General features: G+C 38.1%; 1 protein-coding gene across 3 annotated transcripts in view; it reads left to right on the top strand.

The window, feature by feature from the left end:
* Window positions 1–10,221, top strand: part of PCGF5 (polycomb group ring finger 5) — a 63,565-nt gene extending 53,344 nt beyond the window's left edge. For all 3 annotated transcript variants that reach the window (XM_050338978.1, XM_050338997.1, XM_050338988.1), the window contains one exon: window positions 797–10,221. In XM_050338978.1, the coding sequence (XP_050194935.1) occupies window positions 797–844 (48 nt within the window). In that variant the 3' untranslated portion in view covers window positions 845–10,221. The remainder of the gene's footprint in view (window positions 1–796) is intronic.
* The last annotated feature ends 12,595 nt before the right edge of the window (window positions 10,222–22,816 follow it).

Below are 22,816 nucleotides of genomic sequence, written 5' to 3'. Positions count from 1 at the left end.
TCCAGTGTTTTATGCTATAGAAAACATCCAGTACCCTAATGAAGTTAAGAGGAAGACTTCAGACTTAAATGAAATGCTGACAGGCTATAAAAATAAGACATTTAGTGAAACAACACTTTGAGCAAGGTGTTCTACAGCCCTGTTGGGAAACCCACCCAGTCTTGCCTTTCATTTCACAACAGCTTTGTCCAGTTCAGGAATCCAAGAAGTTGATTTGCTTTTTTTTTTTTTCCCTTTTTTTTTCCCCACAGTAGAAACTAATAAAAAGTTATCACTAGATCTGAAATTAAGGGGTTTGGATTTGGGGGAAAATTAACCCTCATCTCTCAGAAAATCAGCTGACACCAATTTGACCTCTTGTTTTTTTTTTATAGTATAGCTATGGAACCTCGGCATATATAAAATTCAAACAAAGTACACCACCTGTAAATTTACTTTGGTTTAGAAAGTAAAAAATTTCAAGATTGATTTTTATCAAGTGCAGCAACACAGAAATAAAAATTGTTTGAGTACTCCAACTATATATGTAATAAAACATAAGTATTTAAACATGTGAAAGCAGATAGAGAAATTTTGTATCAATGACAACTAATAGATTTGAGGTACGGGTATAGATTTAGCTGTTGTATGGAATTGTTTCTTATAAATGAAACTGTCATATACTTGTGTCTTAGGGATTAAATGCTGGCTATTCTTAAGGCAGTTTTTTAATTGCATTTTCTTTGTATGGTTTATGAATTATGTCTTCATGTTTTCTCTGTTTTTGTTGTTGTTTTTCCCTTGCTTTTGTTTTCAGTCTTACCCTATGGTACTTCAGTATCGACCTAGAATTGACTTCGGTTAGACCAAAGGGCCAGAACCCACTGAGATGAATCCTGCACTATTTGTTTACCCATCGACAGATTGCACAATGAATGGATGTGCCTGGATTGGGGGGACACAGCCAGATTTTCAGCATGCAAATAAGGACATTGTCTTTCTTAAAATTGTCAGTTGCATCTCTGTTGTTTCTATTAGAGCAAGCCAAGTGCCATTCTGCTACTGAAATGTGCATAAGATATTCGTGTATCTTAAGGGTGTGCTGCAAATCATAGCCAAAATCATGAAGTGTACAGTCAAGATTCAAAAACTATGGAATATTTTTGCTTGCGTGTTAGAAAATTTTTCTGGTCCTAATATTGATTACATTAGCAAAATGGCAGAGTGCTCATTCCATGTGGTGTTGCAGTTTCACACACTTACTATTTTACTGAATATTGTTGTTTAAATCATAGAGTACTGTACAAATAACTAAGGATTATACCTTGACAATATTTTATATAGAAAATATATTTAGAAAAGTGGTGGTTGGGCCACTACCTTTTTCTTGATAAGGTTCTCATGGGTCCAGGTATAGCTCGCTCATGAGTGTGCAACAGTCCTTTTACAGTGAATGAAGATTAATTACACTTAACAGGAGATGTAGAACGTGGTAATTCAAAATAGTAATTTTAAATCTTCTAAATAGATTCTACTAATATTGCTTAAAAGCACTGCAGCCTTTGTGATTGCACTTTTCTATGGTTTCCCTGAAGATTGGAATTTGGGATACTACCTATTTTTGGAAAATGGTTTCTGGTCAGATTACATTTCTTCCAATTAAGCTTCCACAAAAATGAAGCTAAAATAATATAAATGTCTATGGAAAAAATAAATTTCACTACAAAATTACAACCAAGGCAAGATTTTACATAATTATTACCTCTCATAATAAGCATTTCCTTTTAAGATTGGATGGAGGTCTATAGTATGTGAAGACAAAAATAATATATAGCTTTAATTACATATTGTACCTCTTGCAACTATCTGGAGTTTAGAATTCATTACAGAAATTTTCATTAGTTAAAGTCACATCATAAAACTTCTTCCATAAAATTAGAGGTAGTGCAATACTGAAGATAAGCAGTCTGACCAATATAATTGTTCAGGTCATCTTTTTTTTCTAAGACCTGGTAGTGCTGGATAAAGCGATTGTTGCCTTAGGGATTGCAAGCATAATGGTTCTAGTATGGAATTTTTATTGGGGTTTTGGGTAATGTTGCAGGGAGCATAGCAATGTGTATGTTTTCTGTAGTCTTCCATTGTCTTTGCTTAATAGTCAGTTGAGTTTTCCTCTTCAAGTTCTCTGGAGATATTTATAGTTCAGTAGCTTTATGTAATTTCTACTTAATAGATGCCTGCTAGTGTTGTAGATAGCTATTTACTTTCTTTATGCCTTTTGCATACAGCAAAAAGGAACCAAGTTAATTTTTCAGAAGCTACTGTAGAGTGAACTGGTCTTAGACAAAGTGAAAATTCTTTCTTGGGATCAAGTATAAAAGATGGATGCAAGGCTGTAAATCCTTTGTAAGTGTATGTCCATGTACATTAGTATGTTCTGTAGGAGAAATAAGCATGTTATGGATTAAATCTGGCCCCTTTAATGTTGTTAGGAGTTCTAACATTGATGACTTGAGGAACATCATGCCTAGGGCAGGTTGAATTCTACCATTGCACGCCAAAGCCCATACGACACACAGAAATAAAGATGCTGTCGGTAGCAGTCTGTTTAGGAAACCTGCTATTGCAGGTCAGGTTTGCACATATTGTGCAGGTGCCAGTGGGACTGGGAAAGCAAAATGTTAAGGAAGTTGCTGCCCCTTTCTGCAGGCACAGTGTGCTGGCCGATACAGGCACATGTTCGTGGGAAGGGGTGCATGTCCTGGCTGCAAGGAGCAGTCACCTTTTTGCCCACCCAGTCTGTGATGTGCTACTTGACAGAAAGAAAATTTTCCATGTAGGGAGGGCCCTTCTCTGCAGAGCCTCTAGGGAAAAATAGATTCTTTGTGTATATTGAGGTTCTCCTCATGGAGCAGCTTGGAAGAGCAAAGCATGCATTCTGATTGCGAATCATTTTTTCTCTTTAGTATACATAGTTGTTTTGTACAGTAGAAATAGGATATTATTTGTAAATATTTACATGCACATACAAATGACACCTTACAGTTTTTATATATTTCGTGTGTTTTTATACCAGAATTTTCACTGTAGATTCGGTTGGCATGGAACACCTGTTTCAGTTTATCACAAAGGTAATGGTAGGATGCTTAAGCATAATTTCTGCTTGGTTCAGGGCACAGTTCAGGGCTGAGTTTTTTTCTCAGCAATTGTGCTTGCTGTTTTGACAAATTTGAACAGAGTTGTTTTAAAAAGACAGGAATGCATCATTTTTAATCCATCCACCTAGCAGGGCCCCTGTAATAGCACTGTTTTCATGTTGCCTTTGGAATGGTTCCTAATAGAAGCTTTCTTTGACTGTTTGATAACTTTCTGTATTCATAATTCAGAGAACTGTGAATTCTCTCAATCAGAATTGGACATTGGTTTAACTCATGGTATTTGCTTGATGTGAGTTAAAACTAGGTTACAGAAGACAAATCTTCGTTTTAAGCATGGAAAATACTGACAGATCTGAATCGACGTTCCCAGCTAAGAATGGTGGCATTAAATGCATATGAGCTAACCACCTACACTTTATGCATTTCTGATTTGATGGCACAGTGCCCGAGTGCTGCTACAGTTTAATAGTTTTTGTAACAGTGAAGTGCCAGTGAAATACATATCTTAACTGGGCAGCTTATATAGCACAGGCATTGCCTTCCTTACAGGAAATTTTTCTCATGTATAGTACATATGTGCCATGTGTCTACAGATATGCATATTTAATTCATTTGTGCCAATTAAGAGTATCTGAGCACCATAGGAATATGAGAACGCATGTGCAGATTCCTGTGTGCCAAAGATGGGGTGAAGTGAAATGAGTACCTAAGCATTCCCTTCAGACTGCACCATATGCCATCCTAGAGCAGATGCCTGGATGGAGTCACACTTTCTGAGCATTCCATGACAAAGTGTCACCACTGCATGCTTGTAAAGCTTAGGAATATAAAATAAGTGTTGCTGCCACTGTGTTTCTATGGCTTTCCCATATCAGAAATACCTAGCTGCAGAGGGATAAGACCTAAAAAATTCTGCACTACTACCTAACCTTGCTGTCTCTTATTTAGCACATATGGTGCTGCTTTGTTTTTCCCTTAAAGTGAAAAGCTCATTAATTAGAGTCATAAGCAACTTTTTGTTCAGCGTAACTGATTGCTGCGTTTATCTAGTAACAAGCTGTAAGCTAGAATTTACAGACAAGATCTTCTAACATCTCAAACAATATGGAATTAGATAATTAACCAAGAAATGTATCTTCCATCATGCATTACTACACTGCTGGTAGCTAAGGGCCTAGTCCTGTAAACCTTTTTTTTTTTCTTTTTAAATACCAAGTAAGATTACTACAATAACTTAAGTGACTCACCACTATAGTAGGTACTGCTCACTTGAAAGCTTCTGGGATTTGGGTCCTAGGAGTATGCAATGATGTAAGTATATTCTGCATACTCAGCTAGCTTGCAGTTATTGTGCAAAAAAATTATAAAAGTATTATTTTGACTTTATTGAAAATGTTATACAAAACAAAGTGCCTGATTATTAATACTGAATACCTTTTCAGCACATTATTTGCATTTGACAGGGTAATATTTGCTTCTGTATTTTATCTATGGTCGTAATATTTTCAGCAAGAATATTTCATAAACATGCTGTACTGAGAAGCAGGGGAAAACGGCATAAAAAGAAATATGACCTTTTAGATAACTTAACCCTATCTCAGTAGAAATTATATGAAAAAAATACTTTTATATTGAAAATATTCCGTTTTCTGCATAAGGGACCCTTTAATTCTGAATCTTGGTCTGTTTTCCTCTATAGGTTCCAGCAATATGACTTCACTTTTCTGTTATTGAAAACAGTTCTAGTGCATCAGGAGAAAAGAGATTGATCCCATTCCATTTAGATAGAAGCTAGGCTCTTGTTCTCTGATGCAGACAAAGTAATGGTCCAGAGTTTCATCTCATCTGCCCCATGTATACCTGTTACACATGACCTTGTGAGAGACATGAGCTTTTTTTCTTTCTCTACTGCTTTCAAAAATAACAAAATAGGCCAGGGTTTAGTCCTTTAATTGAATCAATTACTGAGCTTTATTATTTGTGGGGTTTTTTTACGTTTTCATGTAACTGAAAACAAGAAGAGGCATCCGCACCCCAGAAAAAACATTCTTGAGAGGGCTTGCAACAAAAGGTATAGCATCCAGCTCAGCCAGATACTATGTCTGGTAGAAATACTAGAGAACAGGTAGCTGTTCAAAGCCAATCCTAAATCTCAAAATAAACAGACTGAGCCTTGCGTATAGAGGGGCTACATAAAATACTGGGCAATTACATGCACTGATCAAACTTATTTTTATCCTGGAAAAGTGCAAAGGCATTAAGACTTACATGCCTATCTAAGAGCTTAGTCCAGTTTCTTCACTTAATCTGGCAGGTTGAAGGCATCTCTTTGCTTCCTACAAAAATGCATATATCATGCAGCATATTCCCCTCTGATTTTACTTTGTGCTTTGTTATCTTGTTATTTTCTCAGTTAAAATGCCTTAAGCAGGCACTTTCTGTCCTCTTATTAATTCTAGGTCATTACACATCTTTTGCCCATTCCCATACCCCACCCCATTTCATACCCAACAGGTTAAAACATTGAGGAATTATGAAGGCGAAATTGCCCATGAGGTGTCAGCTCACACGTTTCATTCATCAGGCAGCTCTCACGGATTTCAGCAGAGTTTTCACAGTTCTGCATTTTGAATCCTTTTTGAACAAGGTCATATCTTCCACAAGGGGTTGAGCTAAAGACACTTGTTTGAGTAAGGATTGCAGTCTGCCAGAGTATGCTCCAGGATGAATAACAAGACATGAGGGGATTGATTCACCCTAAAGGAAATGTGAAAAGCTTCCAACTGCACATTTACCACTGATTTTGTGACATAGGGATTGTCTGACCTTCAGACCTCAGCTGAAACATCCATTGTAGGAATGTCCTCCAGCAGATGATCTTGTAATGTTAATATATTTCTCTTCATAAGCAGACTTAGTTGTTGATTGTCTAATTGCTGTCTGCACTGTTTGTAGAGAAAATTAAAGCATTAGATTCCAGAATAGGAGTTTGATTAATTAATGAATTCCTGACAGATTCTTTCATCCAAGGTATGTGCCATAAATCTTTTGAATTCAGGTAGCTTGCTGCTACAGTTGAGTAAGGCCGTGGTTTCATTCTCTAGTGAGCAGTTTAGGTCTGTTTGGTTCTGGAGTGTGGCAGTGGAACGGAGGAGCTCTGTAGATGGGTAGAAATGTCTCGGTTATCTTTTGCACTTGCAGAAGGAGACCGTGTTTTATAAGCTCAGAATAGAGGAGAATTCTGGAATGAAAGATGTCTACAGGTTGAAAGTTTTTGCCATTACATTAATTTTAACCAAAGAGAGGCATTCGTTTGACTTTGCTTGTTTTTCTGAACCATTAGGCATACTTTTCTTTGAAATTCATACTAAAACTTCCATATGTATTTTTAGGAAATACTTCTACCATGGTTGACAGGATGAGGTGAATAGAAGTAGCTACTGTGCATTTTCCTTTTTTCTTGTGATAGTGAGTGGAAAGCAAAGTAAGAGTTGAAGGAAGGTTGCTATTCGATACACAAAATCACTGCAACAGTATAACATTTTGCTGCTAGTTAACATACTGAGGTTTTTATTACAAATGAAGTTGTAATGAAGATGTTTATTATCAAAGTGCAAGGCACATATTTTATGATGGTATTCTACTCCAAAAAGTCAGTTTTGTATTGAGTATGGTAGGTATTGTTCCTGTTGTCTCCTGAATTTTGATGCAGTAAAATGAAACGTACTCCCTTTTTACTGACAAATACCACATACTAATCAATTTAAAGTCAGTCTTCATTGTCAGATATTTAGTTTGTTCAGAAAAAACAAGTGGTTTTTCTAAATAAACTATTTTTATGGATAATAAGCAGAACTGAACCATTGGTAGTTGTCTGTGTCACCAAGCTGAAGGGTTAGGCACACCTGGCAGTTTCCAGAACAAAACAGAAAAAACAAAACACAACAGGAATAGCATAAAGGTTAACAGACATAGAGTAGCTCTTTGAGTCCTAGCTCGTGTTCCCAGAGAAAAGCACAAAGGCTTGCATTACTGATGTGTCTGCTATACCTGGCCTGTGAACTAACAAAAAGCTTCAGTGTGCTGTCAATCCTGTAAACCTTCCAAAGCACAAAATAGTCACCAAGCTACTTTTAGGGTTTCTACTTGTAGTTCAATGATATTTTGGAGGGTCGAAAGGACAGACTTGGAGGATAATGAGAAGATACTAAGTATGTTTTACAGATTTTTTATAGCTATTTTTTTAGCAAATGGCATTGCTGTCCTTGATGTGAGACCATTGATTAGCAAGAAGTGATTAGTTTACTTGTGCAGTATAAAACAGAGAGACTAAAGAAATCCAAATATCTTGATTTCCAGGATAGTGATTAGCTAAACTGGAAAGTAATAGGTCAATGTAATTATTTAGCTGGCTGAAAGATTTCGTTCTAAATACTTACCGATCGTTTTTTTTTTCTCAAATACAAGCTTCTTAGCATAAACATGAAGCAATGCATCATTTTTTCCCTTATTGCAGACTTAACTATTGAAAGAAAAATATTTTGCATTTTTTTAAATTAATGCAAAGCCTGAATTGTTGGATGTTCCAGGCTACTGAATAGATGATATAGAGTTACTCTCAATGGATTTTTTGGGGGTGGGGGCCTAAGTGTCCTTATTATAAGCTGTGATCCAAGTTATGATAAGAAAGGAGCCTATGGTGAGCAGTAATAATGTTCTAATGCTTCCTTGCATTTGATCAGTAGTTACCAGTTTTTAATAAAGCAGCCCTCACAGTACTTAGGAGCTCATAGAACATATTGTGATCTTATGTTGCTAATTTGTTTTAAAATATAAAATGTTTTAAGCTTTTTGTCAAAAGTGATAACATCATATTACAAATAAACCTTTTTGTGGTTGTAAAATTTAGCTTATAAATCATTCAAATTGAAGTGAAAAAAAACACAGGTCATTGTTAATGACAGTCTATCCTACTATTAAGAATATATGTATTTTTGTAAAGGAAAAGCACTTGTAGATATTTAATCAGTCCAATATCTATCTATGTTAATGTTTTGAAAAAAAAAAAAAAAGAAAACAAAATGCTGCTTAGAGAATCACTTACATATTTTTATTTTTTGTGCTCAAATGCATTTTCTGTTGATTTATGGGATGTTGTTTATTCTGTGTGAAGCTGTATAGTTAGTACAGCTGGGCTAAATGCATTTCTCACCTTAATCAACTATCTGACTATGATAATATATTTTGTGTCTGAGCAGAAAGCTAATTGCAAAACTTAGGCTGGTGGTGCTGTTTTTCATCTTCGATATTAGCTTCATCCTGCCTTATAACTTTTCTACTTCGTAATAGGTATAAAAAATGCTACCTGTTTTTTGTGATGTATGTGTTTTAATGGACATTGCAGGGTATATTTGGTTATTTAGTTGAATCTTACTGTGCTTACAAACACTTTTATAAAAAGATGACACAATTTTACTTACAGCATTTAAAAAACAGTCCCCTGGATGAAAAAGTGTGCAAGATTAGTTGAGTTTAATACTTACTTTCCTACAGAGGAAACTACTGCTGGGTACATGCATGAAACATGATTGCATCACTAAAGTTTCTGAGAATTTAACATTTTTAAAATTTAGAATTATTAATTTCTTGTAATATTTTGTAGCTCTTTGAAAACTCACTTTTAGCTATATTTTGATTTCATCATGTTGCTTTAACACAGCTTCAGGGGGAAAAAACAGTAAAGCAAAGAATTTTATTAAAGTACAGTAAAGAGTGGCAACCATATTTGTTTGTAGTTATTAGTGTACAATCCAAAATCTGTTTACTTATTTCAGTGGGATTCTACAGGGATATAATCTGGGGGCTAACGTGTTGCTCAGTTGAGTTGTTCAGCTTGACCTCAGTGGAGCGACTTTCTGCGATTGTCCTTGTAGCTAAGACTTGAAATGGCTGTTTTCTTTCATGGATGGCTAATATTGTTTAAATTTATTCCTATTATGTTAGCCACACAAGTAAAAAAGTTTTGCAACACTGAGTGTGTACACTAGGAGTAGAATTCATTGTTAGGAACTCAGCTGACTAAATACTTGTATCCTTTTCAAACTGGGGGAGAAATTGACTCAGAGTATGAACATTTGAAATGGCATTCTCCTATTTGTATGCATGCTTCACGAAGGTTTGCAATTGATCAGCACTTGATGTATTCGTTTTATTATATGAACATTGTCCATTTTTATAATTTTTGTTAAGAGCTAATTTCTGTAATAATTCATTAGGGTTGACATCTCAGGGTCCACGAAGTAGCAGTTGAAAAACTTAAATCCATTTGATCTGAGTGCAATACAAATATTGCAGGCTTGTATCTTTTGAAGAACCAAATATATTGTGTTTTGAAGTATTTTAAAAAGCACTGTAAATTTCACCCAGTTCTACCAAAGGAAGCGGGGGGAGGGTTAGTCTTAGAAGCTGAGTGTGGCCCTGGAAAAAAAAGATGAGACACCTGTAACTGTCAGTACTAGTGAGCAATTTTATAATTAGGTAAGGGAAGTGCTGGTACTTGGGGTTTTTTTGGCAAAACCCCGAGGTTGTGCCTCTTGATGTAGAGCAAAGCGTGCCTGTTCAAAGCTGCATCGACATTTTTAAGCAAGATTTATTTTCAAAAAACAACTCATGCAAACCCTGTAAATGGGCCTTTAGAACTTTGTGTGTAAATTTATCTGGTATGTAATGATATTTCTAATAATGAACTACCTGTGTGGCTCAGTACTGGTGATGTTGCATTGAGTGCTTCATGCTAATGTCAAGAAGGTTTACAGCACCTTTGTAATGGCTGGTAACAAATGACAATTTGGCCTGACCCGTATGCTGCAAGATGCCTCTAGCCCAGTTGGATTAATTTTGTGAAAAATCTAGATGAGCAAGAAGTATAACTAATCTGCTTACTAGCACTGAATTGCTCCTTTCTCAAAGCAATAAATATATTCATGTTGTAACATCTGTTGTGCAGCCTACAATACGAGTTGTTTTGTTGCATTGTTTCTATATAATTTATTTTGTGCAATAAAAAATCTCTGGTTTTATCTGACTCCTCTCTCGTTTGTAATAATATTTGAATTAAAACATTTATTTGCTTTGTATCTTAATCACGGAAGCGTACTGTCAACTCAGAAATGCACAGTATAAAACAGAGTGTAGTAATATTATGCATTATAGAAAAATCAGAGGGGACTCACATGGCCTAATTTTGTTCTACTTAATGTCATAGAGTGTTACCATTCATTTTCACAGGTGCAGAGTCTGCCTCACACTAAAGCTGACGGGATTTTGCACCCCATTTGTGAAATATAACCAGGTGGGTTACAGAGAGTGACTCTGTGTTTGAGGCTCTGTTTTAAAAAAACATTTTCATAGAGCTTCTGCCACTTTTTTTTAACCTAATTTCACTGCCTTTTTTTTTTTCCTTTTTGTTCTCTCCTTTTTGATGTTTTTCAAGGTTAATATAGCTTCAGCAGTGTTTATTGTTCTGTGCATTTACCTTCTGATTACCCTTTATTATGTTGTTGGGTTGTTTTAACTCTAAGGTGGTGTAAAATGAATGTGCGTGCAAATTGGAAGGTAGAGGATATCCTTACAAATGAGCCCATGGTGTGAACTGGCATTCTTCATACTACATACTGAGTTACTGCAAAGAAAAACAATGGAGGGAGAGCTGTTATTCAAGGGAACTTGTACCTTTTATCAGTTATATGTTACTGTGAAACCTGCAGTACCACCATAGGAGCTCGGAGATGTGGTTCAGATTTAGAAACAATAGAAAGGATTGTTGATTAAACTAAAATGATCTGAAACAAAAAAACTATTTTTCATCTTCTTGTAAAATCCTACATGTTATCAGCAGAAGATAATTGCTTGTGAGCATAAAATGTGAAGGTATATATAGTATGTGGCACTATGTACATCTGATTAAATAACAATTGTTTGTTAAGTCACAATTATCTGTTAACAGTCAAAGAGCAGCTGTGGCACCACTGGCTGTTGTGTAAGCTGTGCAGATGAAGCAGTGCAGCCTCATTGTCTTTCTCTGAACCTTTTTCATGTGGGATATTTGACCTCAGATTTGTCGAAGGTCGTAGGCTAATACTTTCCCATCTAAAAGTGTTCTTTAAACTTAAGGTCACTCAGTGAAAAAAACCCTCAAACTTTACTTAATGCTTCTATGTAATACTATTACATAGTTTATGAAACAGAAATTGAATCATATCTAAGTGCAAAATTCTGCTCCTAAGTAGAGAGCAATGTTTCCTCAAGCAAGGTTTCCATTGAAAATGCTGGTGATTAAATTATTTTTAAATAATTACTTTGTTTCAAGTAGCTAAAAAGAGGGGGGGAAAAACATGCATAAAAATAGAAACAAAAGCCTGATCAGTCATAAACCTGGATTATGTTTCATTGAAGGAGGAAGGTAGGGGTTGTACAAACAGCTATTTACATTGGGGCATAGCATATGAATTTCCTGTTAGAACTGTGATTCAGATTGCTTTCTACCCTGATTATTTTTTCCTGTTTTATTCTAGAGGAGAATATGCTATGCAATGTCATTATAGGCAAGAATAATGTTTTTCAAAAGAAAAGTGCCTTTCTAATTTAGGTTTCATTAAAGAAACAGAAATTTGCTGGCAGTATGTAATAGGAGCACCTCTTTCCAGTGGCACACTTCCAACACCTTCATTTAGAAAGAAGACTGCTGCATTCATAATTCATAAAAGCGTTGGCATCTATCCTGTTAAACTCACACAGGAAAAGAAAACATTCTTATATGCAAAAACACTGTCTGTCTTTTCTAGACTATTTATAGGTGAAGTTCTGTCCTTTCCTGCAGTACACAAATAACTACAGTAAGTGCCTTTATAGAAATACCAAAATACACATACACAACATATATGTGTCAGTGCCTTGAAGACTTCCAGTCCTGCTGCCAGTAGCCTCTACAGATTTTAATGTCCTAGTACATCTCTGCAACTGGAAGAACTTGTTACTAGCCAGTATTTCTCTTTTAATTTTTCTGTCCATGTCTTTCTCAAAGTAGTAGGATTTTATCTTGACTAGTGTCTAAAACATGTTTTATTCCCATGCTCCTCCCTATAACCTGCTAAAAGTGACGGTGACATAGAGCACTCTGTGTGCTCACAATGTCCTTGTGCTGCACCCAACATCCAGAATTCTGAAGGTCTTAAAGAGTGAGCTCAGGAAATTCGCTGCTGCTCCTGTGCTTTGCTAGTTTTTATTAAGGTTGAATTTGTCAAGCACCCTGTTACTAATGACGAATTCGTGGAGTGAATTTGAAGCCATTAACAAGGAAAGAGAAAGAGATGTACTCCAAATGGGTATCCCCTCGGAAGCCAACAGCATCCAGAATAGCACCTGTACTTCTATATCTCCTTTCTACAGTGTTGATTGCATTATAACGTTAAACAGCAATTCCACTGCCGATTTCTAGACCCTTTCTTTTTCTCCAAGTTTTCAACTCAGATTGTTATTCTCTGGTAATGAAAATTCCTGGAACAAGAGAAGAAAAGGCAGGATACTGCTGAATGGTACTGTAATTTGAAGCAGTCAGCCTCTTTCCATGTTCTGCTGGTTGCAGAATCTTTCTTCTTAGAGTGAAAATGTGCTTCCAGAGTACCTTATAAATAAGCAAAGAACATTACTACTCTGCTTGAGGTAAGCAGTATGCAGCTTGTTTTTCATCTTTGGAAAAATTGCTGTCGAAAAGCTCTCTGGCTAATACTTTGAGAGAATGAATGTGCATGGTCAGAGCATTGTCCATGTGATTTGACTTTTTTTTTTTATTAATTCACAGAAAAATGTGTGCTAGTGAATTTAATATATTAATAAATATGTAAATTGTGCTATAGCTTATTTAGATAAGTGATACTATAAAAGGTAAAATCTGTGTTTTCAACCAAGGGCTGCTATAATTCAATTTTCTATACTTGCTATAAAAACCACAAGGTATTATGTCACAGCATCACAACAGCATGAAACCAAACACATTATGTAGATGCTTGATCAGATAAAGGCATGTGCTTAAATACCACTCCCATGTGTAACTTGCAACAGGTGTAGATAGGCTTTTAGTGCTCCTGTTGTGGAAATATGAAATGGCTTACTGATATCATGTTCTCCATTTGTTTCACAGATTGTATTTAAAACAAGATGATCACTTGGAAAATAGATGCCTACCATGTCAAAGGAATACAAAGTGCTTTGTATGTTATGAATTTAAAACATACACATGCAGGAGTGACTTTGCCATGGCAACATGGCCATAGCTGAAAGTAGAGTAGAGCAACTTAGCACAAGAAAATAATTCAACTGCAAGATAAGTTTTCAAGGTAACAGTAATGTGAAATCAGAATTCACAGCTGAATCTATTCAGTCTGCCCCCTGATTTTGGAGAAAAGCGTCAGTAAAACCCTTTAAGTGATTGCACAGTGAGCTGCCTACCATCCACATTCAGCCTCAAAACACCGATTTCTGCCTGCAGCTCCTGGCCAAGACTATTCTAATTCATAGGGTTAAAAAAATTCAGAGTAAAATGTTTTATCCCTAGGAGCCTTAATATAGTCTCATTTCACAACATGGGGAAACTAAAATAATCACTGCTTAAAAAAACTGAAGAGAAGCTAAATTCTTCTAAATCCCTTCTAATATCTTCTGGATTTTGAGAAGGAGGTGGATTGGCTAGGAGAGCCTACATGTCTTTCCAAGGAGAGGGCTGTATACTAATTTTCTTTATTCTGATGTCATCTCTTGCTAGTCACAGGAGGAGACTGGCTAAAACCAAAGCTGAGTAGCCCATAAGAAAGTCATCCTTCACCTCTGGTAGTTCTTATCTGTCTCAATTGCACAACAGCAGGTGGGGACAAGAATTTCCAGAGATGCAGCATCACAGCAGCATGTGGAGGAAATCACTCAGCACACCAACACGAGGGAGTACCAGGCAGCACCCCAGAAGAGCAGTAACGAGCCAAGCAGCTGAGTACAAGTTTCTACTGGTGCACTTCTTAAGCTATTCATAGCTCTGTGCTATGGGGTGGAAACCGGCAGCAGATTGACAGCAGCTGGGTGTTTTGAACCCCTTTACAAGGTCACTGTCTACATGTGCACCACGCTTCATTGTAGACAAGATGTTTGCCCATGGGTTATATATAAAATACTGGATTTCAAAGTATGTTACCTTTCACCAATAAGCATTTTTAGTATCACCCATCTTAACTGCTGCCAAGCATGACTCAGGTTAAAGTAGGTAGCCAGCAGATACAACTGTATCTTCTAAATGTCCTCACATTTTACTACTAAGAAACATAGACTTAGTTCCAGCTACTGTGTGTAGTCTGATTGTAAGAGTTACCAAAGAGCTTGACCTTGGAAAACTGTGGAAGAGCATCCTAGAGCCTTACTACAGAATTGCTGGCAGAAGCTCTGGCAGAAGACGGGAGACTCGGTGTGGCCATCAGCTCGAGACTCTGGCTATGAAACCCAGTGCAAGACTGAGCCTGTGGATCCACAAGTTTCTTGTTGCTAAACTCCTTGGGAACATAGCTCATGGGGAAGGAAAAACACCTGTTGTACAGCAGCTCTATCATCTGCTCTGCTTTTATTTTTCCACAAGGAATAAGAATCATTGAGAGTTGGCCGAAAATAGTGTGGTAAAGAGTGTATAGTTGTGATTATAAATTAGATTTCTCTGAGAAAGTAAGCACTAGAGAGTGTTCCATAGTATTAATGGCTTCCAAAGGAAGATACCATGTCCCAAGACCAAAAGCATCATGAGTTGTAGCCTGCTGTTCAGAGAACTTGTCCAAATGTATTCCTCACAGAGGCTGATGATTATTTCTATTGACTCAGTAAGTCAAATGTGGTTTTTTCCACTTCAGTACAGGATCAATTATAATCTTCTCTAAAAGACTACATGTACAAGCACCTCTAGTACAACAGACCACAAGGCACATATACGTTTTTTAATTTGAGGAGCCAAAGCTGAACTGAACTTCTTTCTCTTCATGCATCAGTAATATTTAGAAAAGGAGAAAAAAATCCATGTTTGGTGAGTGATGATCCATGAATGCTGCATTAAGAATGCTTGAAGTGTCACAGACTCCTTCCAAGCAGTGCTTTAGATGACTCCAGTTGTGCTTCTACAAAATTCACAGAGGGAGGTGGCAGGATTTTCTTTGACTTCCATAAATATGCAAGCAAGACAGCAACACCCAGATGCTGAAGTGATTTTGAGTAAGAATGGGGAGCAGCAACACAGCACACAGCTGATTGCTGTCAGCAGAGCAATGTGGATGTATGCAAGACCCAGGTTCCACAGTGGGACACAAGGCAAACACAGGCATCCATTCAAAGGAATGGGACGAAAAGTTCCTCCATTGCTCTCTAGAATCAGATGGATTGAGGCTTGTTTAGCTTTCACCCATACCCAGGTCTTTTGTTAAGGGTGTAATATATATTGAGAATTTGTGCTTTGTATTCAAAGAAAAATTACTTTTTTATCAATTTTCCAAAAGTGCACAGCTTTTCTTTTTCTAAATTTAATGGTAAAATCCAATCATGGAAGGTCAGAAGGCAAAGTTCCTACCTTAGCACTGAGATACCTTCAGTGGTATGGAGCGACTGCAAATAGCAGCAAGTGAAATTCTGTGAATGGAAAATGTCTTATTAAATAGAAAAAAAACTAGAGAAGATTTAAAAAAATAACTGAAATGTACATCAAAGTAAAAGCCAAGGAAATGAAAAAAAAAGGCAGGAAAAAAAGGGCTTGTTAATGGTTTTATAGATGTTATCCATGCTCATTAATATTTGACCTTTTTCCTGTACAAAGACAATAGTTGAGCCCTAAGCTATTAGAATAGAATTTACAGCTGTTAATGATCAGTCCAGAGCAACCTTTCCCTGGGCCCAGATGTGTCCAAGTCAGCATTTTGAACTGTAAATGATAACTTTACTCTGGTTAGGCAAAGAAGTGAGTTTAAATGCAGGAGACAGCTGCTGTAGATCAGATGCGATAGCTGGGGAGGAGGTGTAGAGAGTTATCTTACGCTCTGGAAGCTCCATCTGTGTGCAGTCTGTCATCAACCCTGATCTTTAGGAGGTTGGGGTGTTAGTTAAAACAAAGTGACTCCATAACCCAGGCAGGATAATGCACCAAACTCCACTCTGCAGCTCTAGCTCTCTTGTGTGGTGAACATTTTTAGCAAAATCCTTAATATTCAGGATCTGCTCCACAGGTGGCACAGCTGGGCTCTTCTGATAGCATTTATACTAGGTAGTTAAGTAGAAAAACAAAGGTAAATTGACCTGATACTCTGCTGCCCAGCAATAAACAGAAAGAGTTATTCATATTCAGGAGCTGTTGGTAGGAATTTGCTGGATGTTGTAAGCTCATATATATCACAGAAGGATTTTTCCCGCCATCTTCCATTATCAATTCAGTTCAAGCAGCCAATGGGCTTGTGAAGCCATAAGCTTTTGGCATTGATTTTGCCAGCAGCAGTGACTGTTCTGCTCGCTCTTCACACCAGAAGTCCCATTTAAGAAGATGCATTATGTTAACTAGTCTCCATCCTTGCAGGTTGGATCTCCTATCAAATCAGATCTTCTTACAGAAGACTTTCCTCTGTTCATTCATCATCTTTGTCCTTTTAACAGCAACAGCTCTGCTTGAAATTACAGCGGTTAATTTCTTTGCAACCAGCTCTCCCAGTGCCAGTCTTGTCAGCAGGATGGAAATTGCTGCTAAAACAGCAGTCACAGGTACGTGCAGTTGCTAAGATCTGAATGCAAAGCTGTACTCAACGACTCCTTCCTTATTAGCACAACATCAAAGCACGGGGCATCCTCCCCAGGTAGCTCCTACTCTGGAAGACTCCCTTCTCACCTGCATGAAATGGTACAAACTCATAGGCAGGTTCCTGGGGCATCTGCAACATCCCCAGCCTTACCCTGGCTCAGGGGGCAAGTTGATTTGCTCCCCAGCTTTCAGCTCAGAAAACTCCCAGGAGATAAATTCTGGGAGATGAGCTAATTTTGTCCCTTAACTGATGACACCTGTAACTTGCCATGCCCATGGTAGTGATGGTGTAGAGATGCTGTAGAGACAGGAGAGTTGGTTTAGGTATGTAAGTATATCTGATATGTAAGTGCCTTAGTTGGCTGTACTCAGTTAAGAATGCATTATGTTAATCTAATATCCTTTTAAGTAGTAGATAGATAAATCAGTTTCTCCTTTCATTCTCTTTTCTATCATTATTTATAGTGTTTTTCTCTTGGCTTTAGTTTTATATCATAGGCTTACAATGGATAGTTCCAGTTCCTTCACATCTCTCTTACATTATGCTCTACAGACTGCAAGGAGAAATGCTCTACATTAATACTTCATCTCTGAGTAATTTCACAATGCATATTTCACCCATGAAATCCTCTTCTTCATGACAGTGCTCTTTTTTTTTCCCCTCTGAGCCTCCAGCCTCTGTGGACACTTGCTTCAGCTGTTAACAAGCTGTCTGGATGTTATGCCTGAGAACACCTGTATTTTTTTTCTTTTTTCTTAAGCATTAAATTTAAACCTTCATTTTTCTATTTTCTTCCAAACTTTACCTAAGACTAGCTAACACACTCATTAAATCTGGTGCCCCTTCTACCCAAGTGTGACTCCCCTGGAAATTTAAACTGGGGTCAACTCCTGCACTGCCTTTGCCAACGTGTTAGGATCAGGAAGATTGCATGTGGTAAGAATTAAGGTAAGAGTCTTCTGGAGGAGAACCTAATTCTGAGCTTTCTCAGTTTAAGCCTGGACTTTCTCCGTGAACCTCAGGTTCATGCAAAGCAGAGATTAGATCCCAAGGTCCCCTTTTTAGCATACGCAATATTGAACCTCATTTTTCTTGTTATAAACAGGAGTGCTGCTGTGTATTTTCTTCCTGTGATTAATGCTATTGTTCATTATTTCCCTCAGGTTGGCAAAAGCAGACCCTAGAGTAGTTATGAGGGTCTCCCCACTGGCATCCATCCAAACCAAGCTGCAGGGTTTCCTCATGCTCTCCAGGTGAGTCTCTTCTTTCTTTCCAGTGTGGACCTCCTCCTGGGACAAAACAAGGCAGTGGGACTAGTTCCTCTGTCCCACTGGGCCAGTTTTAGAGCAGTGGTAAATTGTGCTGTGCACAGGGGGTGCCTAGTTAGGGTTAATGTCACCTTTGAATTCATTTCAACACAAAACCAGTATTTATAGTAGGAGTGGGTTGGCTCTAAACGTAGTGAGAATGGATCAGAGTTCAACACTGCTCTTTGTTAACCTTTCAGTCAGCTAATTAAAAAATCAGAACATAGTCTTGCTCTTTGCATTACTTCCTTATATAGATAAAGTATTAATTTCAACCTTAGCTGCAAGAGGACATTGGCAAGAGATGTTTGGATCCAAGTAGATTTCTGGCTTTGTTTTGGTCTGTTTCTGAACATCTGCTAAGGTGGGTGGCTGCTTCAGGGGGAAGGGAAAATTAACTTTATTGATTGAGTAATTTCCTTTATAAAGGATCTGAAGGGGATGGCTGCCTGCAGAAATAATATTTGTTTAATGGCCTTATTTGGAAAATGAGTCAGTGAGAAAATAGCATGCAAATCCCCCAGCTTATCTCCAGCAGGGAAAGAACAGAGACATGCTAAGAAAGGAATAAAGATGCTGACTTAGAGATGACAAGCTAAAATGACCCTAACAGAAACTTTTTGTAATGTTGAACTGAAAAATCCAGTAGGAAAATGTTGGAGGTGGCCATTTCAAATGCTAAAACCTCTTCCTAATGAGAAATATTTGCACAGAAATAATTGCCACCTGCAAAATATGTGTAAGTTCACAGGTGCCCATTAGTGCTGGGTATATAAGGTTTTGCAGCTCTATACTTTACTTAACTTCACCTACCTTTTCTAGGAAAAAAAAAAAAGGACCTAAAGGAGAATGTAATGGTGTATTTAAGGTATAAATAATAAAAGAAAGGGAAAAGAAACATCTTTGTGTTGTATGAACTATTTCCGCATAATATGCAAGCATGTCAAGGCCACAAAAAGTTAAAATATCTCACAGATAAGTCCTTGGGTTTCAGGCAGCCAGGCAGCAGCCCATCTAATTAGCTACAGTTACTGTCTCTTTAGCAGCTTTGTCACTGCTGACCTTTCTCTTTTACTGCGAGTCTTTGTAAGAGGACATTTTCCGTAGTCTTTTGTCCTGCCAGCTGACTCTTTAAACCCAGGAGCAGACTGAAGTAGTTTCTACTTTCTACCGGTTTCTTCGTGGGTGTCTTGGGTCTCATTTTCTCTTGTGCTCCTGAAGAAATGCCAAGACCTTGCTTGGCTTCATGTCGACGAGGGCTTGGAGTGCCTGCTGAAGAAGGGGTAATCTTGTTATTTGGAAACCTTGGGGAAAGACCAGCAGCAAATTGATGCAAAGTAAATTATTGCTTTTGTCCTTAGCCTTGAGACTGGGGTGGGCAGTGGTAGATGAAACAACATGAAATCTGATACTTACTAAGCTTTTAGAACTCATGCATTAGCCTGGAGGCTGCCCATGGAACAGAATAGCTCTGTACTGATGTGACTGAAACATTCCCTGCCAAAGCTAAAACCAAAACAGCTCAGCACTGGAAAGGAGCTACTCTGGGAGTGCTGTGGGAGCCACTGTGCTCAGAACTGCCTCATCCTGGGGAGCTCTGAGGGCATTAGCAGCTGGGAAATGCTTCGAGGCCTTGTCCTGGAAGGTATAAAAGGTGTGCAACAGTGTTACTTATTTTCACTAAATCCTGCCCCACCTTGTTGTGTGGTGTAGACATCTCTAACACGGGTAATGCTCCTCTTTTGAAAAAGCATGCAATAAGCAAAGCAAGCCCTCTGAGTATCTGGGGCTTTGCAAAGCAGATGCACAGTACTGGGAGTGACCAGGGGGTCTGGCTGTGCCCTGATGGCAGCACATGCCCTCCACTTCCCTCTTGATGGGCACTGCTTCGCCTCATGCCTGTGCTCCTCTCCATGAAACTGTTGTACAGTTGGGAGACAGTGGAATACAGACTTTTAAAAACACTTTGATTTATCATTGCCTGATGTCAACATTATTTTCTTTCCCTGGTGATGCCAGAGAGAACATATACTGCAAATGATGGTGATTTTTCAAAGATGTAAGTCCCTATGCCCAGCACTGGTGGTGTGTTCAGTTTTGGGCCCCTCGCTACAAGAAAGGCTTTGAGGTGCTGGAGTGTGTCCAGGGAAGGACAGCAAAGCTGGTGAAGGGTCTATAACACAAGTCTTATGAAGAGCAGCTGAGAGAGCTGGGATTGTTTAACCTGAAGAAATGGAGGCTCAGGGAGACCTTATTGCTCTCTGCAGTTTTCTGAAAGGAGGTTATGGCAAGGTGGGGATCAGCCTCTTGTCCCAGCAAATTAGTAATAGGACTCAAGTTGTTCCTGGGGGAGGTTCCTGGGGAGGTTTAGATTGGATATTAGGAAACATTTCTCCATGGAAAGGATTGTCAAGCATTGGAACAGGCTGCCCAGGGAAGTGTTTGAGTCGCTGTTCCTGGAGGTATTTAAAAGAGGTATAGATGTGGCACTTGAGACATGGACTTGGCAGTGTTAGGATAATGGCTGGACTTGATCTTAAAGGTCTTTTCCAACCTAAACGGTTCTATGATTCTGTGATTCCAAAGGTTATGACAGGGAAACAGTTGATCAGAGTGGTCCTGAAATATTGTGCTGCAAATATGACCAGCAAAGGGAGGATTGCAAGATGTGAAACAAGCACAAAACAAGCTATGAAACTATAATGAGGTGTGGGCTGGCCTTTTGTAAGGTTATCAAGAAGACAAAACATTTTAAAAAAACTCAACTTCCTACAAGTCAGAGGACATTAGCTCTGGCCAGTGAACATTTTGGCAACTCTTTAAAAGATGATCCTTCTAAGAATAATATTTAAACCTTCTGTTTACAGAAAGGGTTGTTTTCTGGCCCTAGACTGCGGAGCATTGTTATCCTTGTTCTGTTATAACATCACCCTCATGTCCCAGAGAAATATGAATTAGGTTATTTCCTTCTAACTGAAGCTTTCCCTATGTCTTAATTGGATGTACTCTAATTTGCCTTGTGAGGTTGGGGAAGAAGAACATTCTGTGCAGAAAACCCTGCCCAGTCCAGGTCATATTAGACCAGGAGGTCTAATGAGCAGGCTGCTGAGGTTGTTCCATCAGCTCCTTTGACCTGCCCCAGAGCCTCCATCAGCTTACAGAAGAGAAAATAATTCAGCACTGCAATAAAAGTTTTCACAGTACTTACAGGTGGATGAAGATCTGCAGTACTTAATGTAATGGAACTCAATTGTTTAAATGGCCAACGTGTTTATAAATTCCTAGTCTTCCACTGACTTTTTTTTCCAGAGGCAGCATATTCAGAATTCAAAGCAGTGTTGGTAGTTCCCTTTCATGCCAGCTACCCTGAGCTGCACCCTTTCTGTTAGACTCTATGTTAGGTAGTTCCTCCACTGGGTGTGTCTTATGAAAGTCAGACAAGTTCTGATCTCTGTCCCAAAATAGCAAACATTAGTTTGCTTTGTTTGGATGTCATGTAAAGGATCAAGTCAGTTGTAAGTGTATGAAGAACATCAAACAACACTGGATTTGCTGCATTTTTTGTAGTAGATTTACTACAGCTCTGTATGGAATTCGATGGGGGCACCAATGACTACTTGTAGAGTTCAACTGGTTCCATAGGCAAAGAAAAAAACCTAAGGCTTTAATGTCTTTCAATCTGCACTGGTGCATTTGGGCTTACTCACAGTAGGAAAACCAGCAATATGTATTTTTTCTTAATCAAGTGCAGTTACTGACAAATTAACATATTCAGTGGTGAACCATTAAAATGGAGAGCTGAGGAGGAGGCCGAGCATATGACAGAGGAGAAGAGAACTAAAGGAGGGTGGGTTTGTTTGTCCTGGAGCAGAAAGGGTTGTGAGGATCCAGTTACGTTCTTCTGCCATCAAAAGGGTTCTTTGAGAGTTAAAAGATAATTTCAGTAAGAAGAAACTTCGTTAAATAGTAAAATTCTTTGTAGGCAGAGGAACAGGGACTGCCACTGAGGTTACACAGCACTGAGAATTAGCATATGCCTCTGTACTGGTAATACTTGTTCACTGCTAGAAGGAAGCCAGATTAAGCAATGCTCCTCACATACTCCCTTCTCAGACTATTTGGGGGTTTAATTGTTTTTGCAATTTCTGAACATATACTGTGTCCTTGGAGTTGCTGTCCTGACAGTGGCAGGGGGAGATAAAAAGTTTCAGGTTAGAAGCCCAAGTTTCATGGGAATTGTAAATGTCTCAATGAATTTCTGAGGATCTTTAAGCAAGCAAAGTGAGAGACTGCTCCGATGTCTTTGTGTAATCAATTTCAACGTTTATGACTCAGGCTATGAAACATGCAGTGCTGAATTATTCACTCTGGTCCCAGAAGAAAAATAAGACACCATCTCTTACTACATGTGAACTCTTATTACAGGACAGTGGTGGTATGCTGAACTCCTAAAAATCCGCTTAGTATAAATTAACTGAAAGTAGCAACACATAACAGGCTTGGCTTTTGGACA

Source organism: Myiozetetes cayanensis, unplaced genomic scaffold (genome assembly GCF_022539395.1).
Source record: "Myiozetetes cayanensis isolate MyiCay16 unplaced genomic scaffold, myiCay2020 scf10, whole genome shotgun sequence".
Classification (NCBI taxonomy): domain Eukaryota; kingdom Metazoa; phylum Chordata; class Aves; order Passeriformes; family Tyrannidae; genus Myiozetetes; species Myiozetetes cayanensis.
The sequence above is the reverse complement of the archived record's forward strand: the minus strand, read 5'-3'. Positions and strand labels throughout refer to the sequence as shown.